The sequence below is a fragment of the Zingiber officinale genome, chromosome 3A (genome assembly GCF_018446385.1).
Source record: "Zingiber officinale cultivar Zhangliang chromosome 3A, Zo_v1.1, whole genome shotgun sequence".
Lineage (NCBI taxonomy): Eukaryota > Viridiplantae > Streptophyta > Magnoliopsida > Zingiberales > Zingiberaceae > Zingiber > Zingiber officinale.
The window spans coordinates 61906416-61912370 of record NC_055990.1 but is presented as its reverse complement, the minus strand read 5'-3'; the positions used below and the strand labels follow the sequence as shown (position 1 = coordinate 61912370).

General features: G+C 53.0%; 1 protein-coding gene across 1 annotated transcript; it reads right to left on the bottom strand.

The window, feature by feature from the left end:
* Positions 1–818: 818 nt before the first annotated feature.
* On the bottom strand, positions 819–4547 carry LOC122050445. Its single transcript, XM_042611347.1, has 3 exons — positions 3828–4547; positions 3250–3765; positions 819–824 (listed from the first exon to the last, which is right to left on the bottom strand). The coding sequence occupies exons 1-3, from the start codon at positions 4545–4547 to the stop codon at positions 819–821; spliced, it is 1242 nt and encodes a 413-aa protein (XP_042467281.1).
* Positions 4548–5955: the final 1408 nt, after the last annotated feature.

The window sequence follows — 5955 nt, the reverse complement described above, 5'->3', positions numbered from 1 at the left end:
GTCGATTACTTCTCCAAGTGGGTGGAGGCTGAACCATTGGCCAAGATAACCGAGAAGATGGTCAAGAAATTCATCTGGCAACACATCATCTGTCGGTTCGGCATTCCGCGTCGGCTCGTGTCGGACAACGGGTGATAGTTCATCGGAAAGCAGCTCGAGAAATATCAAGGGATATGACATTGAACAACACTTCACGTCTGTGGCGTATCCCCAAAGTAACGGTCAAGCTGAAGTAGCCAACCGGGAGATCCTCCGAATTCTTCGAGCTCGACTCGACCACATGGGAGGAAGCTGGGTGGACGAGCGTCCAGGAGTCTTATGGGCCATCCGCACGACCCCTAAGGAGGGAACGGGAGTAACACCGTTCCACCTTGTGTATGGAGGCGAGGCGGTCGTCCCAGTCGAAGTCGGCATAGAGTCCGTCCGGATCCAGAACTACGACGTGGATAATTCCGAGTGGAGGCAGCTAGAATTAGACTTGATCGATGAGGAGCAAGCCAAAGAGTCCATCCGGCTGATGACCTACAGGTAGAGAATGAAGCAGAACTACAATCGCCGCGTGATTCCCTGAGCATTCCAGGTGGGTGACTTGGTCTGGAAGAAAGTGAAGTCGGTCGGGGACGTAGGCAAGCTGGAGGCTCCCTGGGCAGGACCCTTCAAAGTCGTCGAGAAGCTCCGATCGGGAGCCTACTACTTGGAGGATGAGGACGGACGACGGCTAGAGAGACCATGGAGCGCAAACCACCTCCAGCCCTATCGGGCCCGATAAAAGGTGCGCCGATGTAATATATTTCATGAATATTCCGTTCGGATGTATCCTATGGCTGCAGGAATGAAATTTATAAGAACAGAGCAAAGGCATGAGGATTGTGCGCCAAGCGGGTAGCTGCATGAAGGCGTGGCGAAGTCCCCATGCCATTCGGCCGGGTGTATATTATCCGAGCCACAGGCTCGAGGGCTAAGTCCCCGTGTCGTTCGGGCGGGCGTATATTATCCGAGCCACAGGCTTGATGGCGAAGACCCCATGCCGTTCGGCAGGGCGTATATTATCCGAGCCACAGGCTTGATGGCGAAGACCCCGTGCCGTTCGGCTGGGCTTATATTATCCAAGCCACATGCTCGATGTCGAAGACCCCGGGCTGATCGGCCGGGTGTACATTATCCAAGCTAAAAGCTCATTGTTGAAGACCGTCGAGCAGCAACGTTAAATCTTAGAGTCGAACCGGCGACTATAAACCCCCTGGCTTGAAGACCGTCGAGTAGCGACGTTAAATCTTAGAGTCGAGCCGGCGACTATAAACCCTTCGGCCTGAAGACCGTCGAGCAGCGACGTTAAATCTTAGAGTCGAACCGGCGAATATAAACCCTCCGGCCTGAAGACCGTCGAGCAGCGACGTTAAATCTTAGAGTCGAATCGGCGACTATAAACCCTCCGCCCTGAAGACCGTCGAGCAGCGACATTAAATCTTAGAGTCGAACCGGTGACTATAAACCCTCCGGCCTGAAGACCGTCGAGCAACGACATTAAATCTTAGAGTCGAACCGGCGACTATAAACCTACCGGCCTGAAGACCGTCGAGCAACGACGTTAAATCTTAGAGTCGAACCGGCGACTATAAACCCCCCGGTTTGAAAACCGTCGAGCAGCGACGTTAAATCTTAGAGTCGAACCGGCGACTATAAACCCTCCAACCTGAAGACCGTCAAGCAGCGACGTTAAATCTTAGAGTCAAACCGGCGACTATAAACCCCACGGGCAGCGACATTAAATCTTAGAGTCGAACCGGCGACTATAAACCCTCGGCTCGAAGACCGCGACGACGTTAAATCTTAGAGTCGAACCGGCGACTATAAACCCCCGACCGAAGACGAGCAGCGGCGTTAAATCTTAGAGTCGAATCGGCGATTATAAACCCCGGTCAAGACCGCGGAAAAGAACGTTAAATCTTAGAGTTGAGTTGGCGACTATAAACCCTCCGACCTGAAGACCTTCGAGCAACGACGTTAAATCTTAGAGTCGAACTGGCGACTATAAACCCTCCGGCCTAAAGACCGTCGAGCAGCGACGTTAAATCTTAGAGTCGAACTGGCGACTATAAACCCCCCGGCCTGAAGACCGTCGAGCAGCGAAGTTAAATCTTAGAGTCGATCCGGCGACTATAAACCCCCCGGCCTTAAGACCGTTGAGCATCGACGTTAAATCTTAGAGTTGAACCGGTGACTATAAACCCTCCGACCTGAAGGCCGTCGAGCAGCGACGTTAAATCTTATAGTCGAACCGGCGACTATAAACCCCCCGTCCTGAAGACCGTCGAGCAGCGACGTTAAATCTTAGAGTCGAATCGGCGACTATAAACCCCCCGGCCTGAAGACCGTCGAGCAGCGACGTTAAATCCTAGTGTCGAACTGACGGCTATAAACCCCCCGGCCTGAAGACTGTCGAGCAGCGACGTTAAATCTTAGAGTCGAACCGGCGACTATAAACCCTACGGCCGGAAGACCGTCGAGCAGCGACGTTAAATCTTAGAGTCGAACCGGCGACTATAAACCCTCCGGCTGAAAGACCGTCGAGCGGCGATGTTAAACTCTAGAGTCGGATCGGCGACTATAAACCCCCCGACCTGAAGACCGTCGAGCGGCGACGTTAAACTCTAGAGTCGGACCGGCGACTATAAACCCCCCAACTTGAAGACCGTCGAGCGGCGACGTTAAACTCTAGAGTCGAACTGGCGACTATAAACCCCCCAGACAAGGCAGTATCGCGTTGAAGCACTTCAGCGAGACATTAGCAAAAATCCATATAAAATGGAGAGTCACTTGACCGATCAGCGCAGAAAATAAAAATACTTCAGCGACAAACTCATAAAAATCCCAAGCAAAGTGGGAGGTTTGTTGGACCGATCGGCAAAGTTAAGAAATTCCCTGCGGGAAAAAGGTATAGTGACCGGTCGACATAGTTAAAAGGAACACTCGAAATGAAAGGATAACACAGCAAGAGTGGGCGTTCATTTAAAATTGGCATTTAAAGGTTACAGACGTCACATGAAAATTAAAGTCTAGCTGGTCGGAAGAATTACAGAAGATATTTTATTCAAGGTAGTCAAAAATATGCTTTGGGATGGTGGTGAGAAGCGTCGCATGCTCTGTAGCGGGGATGACCACGGAGTCGGGGAGCTGACCCTTGGACTTCAGATAATCCGCCGTGGCGGTGATGGCCAACTCGAAGGCGATGACTAGCCGGTCACACACCTTCTCCACAAATTCCGCCGAGCGGATGTAGTATTGCCTCAAGGCGGCGACGCGGCCCGGCTCCGCCTCTTGGTACTCTTTGAAGGCGGCACGAGAAGCATCAAGAGCCTCCTGCAAGGCCTTCAAATCGTCCTTGAGCTTGGTCACCTCCTCCGAGCGGCCTTTGTGCACGCTTTCTAGTAGCTCGGCAAGCTCATTCACACGTTGCTCGAGAGCTCGTGCTTCTACATTCTTTTTTTCCATATCAGCGATGGCGATGTTCTTCCGAGTGGTGGCCAGCTCAATCTTGCGGTCATAGGATTTGACCTTTTTGTCTAGCTGGTCCAACATGTAAGCCTGGTCAGCCGTCTTCTTCCTCTCGGCCTCTAACAGATTCTTGGTTTTGTCGAGCTCCTTCTGTAGCTCAGCATAAGAAGGGCCTCGAGAAGAAGACGGGCCGCCCTGACTCTTTAGCCTCTTTAGCTCGTCCTCCACCATTGCCAAGCGATTGGAGACAGCAACCTCTTGCACCCATCGCTGATGTACACAAAAAAGTTAAAATGTCGGTCGGGAAGGCTACACAAAGAAATAAAGTTTACCCCTGTGGCCTGTTGCATGTGGCTGTCAGCCAACTTGTCGAGCGGTATCATGGCCACACGGGCCCGAGCGTCTGCCCACATCTCAGCGAGGGGCCCCTTCATCGTGATCATATGCTCGGGGGCCGTCGGCCGATCGGACTCGGCCATGAATGCCTCCGTAGGGAGATGCAGAGCGGCCCTAACAGTACGACGCCGGCCCGGGGTCGTCTGAGCGGACACCAAAGGATCAGAGGCGGGGCTGGACATGGTAGACAAAATGCCCGAGCGGAGGACTCGGCGTGGTGTAGGAGGAAGGGAGGTAACCGACACTGCTTCGATGGGGGCCACTACCGCATCCAGCTGAGAGGGAGTCCAGTTGGAGGATAGCGCCTCGACTGATGGTGCTTGGCCGCGTGGAGACGCGGTGCCCATCCGCTCGGACGCTAGCACTGCGGAGGTTGTCGAACGGAGGGGCTTCTCAACTCGCCGTCTTTTCTTGTCAAGCAGAAGCTCGTCCTCTGGTTCGGAGTCTTCCTCCCGAACGGACGGTTCTTTGCTAAGAGTTGCACCACCAGCCGCATCCATAGGCGAAGCCTGAGCGGCCGACTCCCCTGCTTGCGCTTCACTCTCATCCTCATGAGAGCCGACCGGAGCAATGCCCAATTGCTCCATTTCCTTGTCCGCTGCCGCTTCGAGCGCGGCCGCTTTCTTCTTCAAGATTTTGAACAGAACAGACTCCATTACAATATTCGTTGCAAAGAAAAGAGAAGAAAATTAGTTAGAACTCAAGGCAAATGTACAAGTGAAGTTCTTACCAAAGCTGCTCGGGAAGGGGGGTCTGGCTCGGACTCAAACCAAATATGTACATCACTCCTTCAGGTAGGAGCTTGTTGATGTCGAGCTTCAGACCGGCTAGCAGATTCGCTGCTTGAAGATAGTCCGGTCGGGTCTTAAATTTCTTCATCTCGGGAGAGGTAGGCGATCCGACCTGCCATTTCGTACGGAAGGGGAGCCGCCCGGGAACACGAAGGTAGAAAAAGTTCTCTTTCCAATGTTTGTTGGAAGAGGGTAACTTATCAAAAAAGACTAAGCCGGGCCAAGCTTGAAACAGATAAGTGCACGGCTCAGACTGCTTGGGATAATAAAAATAATAGAAAACCTCCAGGCGGAGGGGAATGATGTGTATCTTAAATAAGACCACAACTCCGCACAGGGGGCGGAAGGTGTTGGGAACCAATTGGGCGAGCGGAATGCCAAAAAAGTTGCAAACTTCAACAATGAAGGGGTGGAGGGGAAATCACAGACCAGCTATGAATTGGTCGCGGAAAAGACAAAAGGTGTCGCTCGGTGGTTTGTGTGGCCGAGCGGAAGGTGAGGGTAAAACAGTTCAAAATCGGAGGGGATATCAAAAGCGTTAAACAGGTTCTCGGCATCACGCCGATCGAACCGCGACTCCATGGTGGTATACCATGGGCCGAGAGCCAGGTCCGCAGGTTGAGAAGAACTGGCCATTGTCTAACCGAGCAAGAAAGCAAAAGGCAAGAAAAAGACACACGGCAGAAGGAAGAAGATGATGAAGGGGACAGCGACCAGAAGACAAGAGCTTAACAAAAAACACAAGGGAAACAGAGAAGAAAGGCAGAGGAACCTTACAAAGGAGCTGGGGATCGAAGGAAGGAGGAGGGGAATCGTCAGAAAACGGAAAAGCGGAGTTACCGGAACGCTGAAGCACCGAAGAAGGCTGCGGGACACACGAAGGCAAAGGTGCGGCGGAGGAAGAAGGTGAAGGCATTATAAGGTCGGGCCCGATCGGCCTCGACCGTCAGATGTATGTCACAGGAACCAAGGCCCACATCGGGCCGTTCATTTCAAATCGTCGATGTCCCATCGGACGCATCACGGAGCCGTACGATGATGCCAATGGAGGCACCACGTGGCGCCATGCCATAGGGCCGCATTTAATGAGCGCCATTACGGCGCGCAGCACGCATGCCCGGTCTTAATAGAGAGGATTTGCATGAATCCCGAGGAGATCCGAAGGGCGTCAGCGTTGACTGTCGACACGGTAGCAAAGCCAGTGGTAGTAAGAGGCTGAGCGGCCGTGAGGAGGAACATTCCAGAAAGTGGCAGAGCGGTGTCACTCCAGCCA

Excerpts from the sequence above, each read along its gene's own strand:
- LOC122050445 (XM_042611347.1), bottom strand. The coding sequence starts at position 4,547 with ATGGAGTCTGTTCTGTTCAAAATCTTGAAGAAGAAAGCGGCCGCGCTC. Across the intron at positions 3,766-3,827 it reads ACATGCAACAGGCCACAGGG|CGATGGGTGCAAGAGGTTGC; the intron begins GTAAACTTTATT and ends TGTGTACATCAG.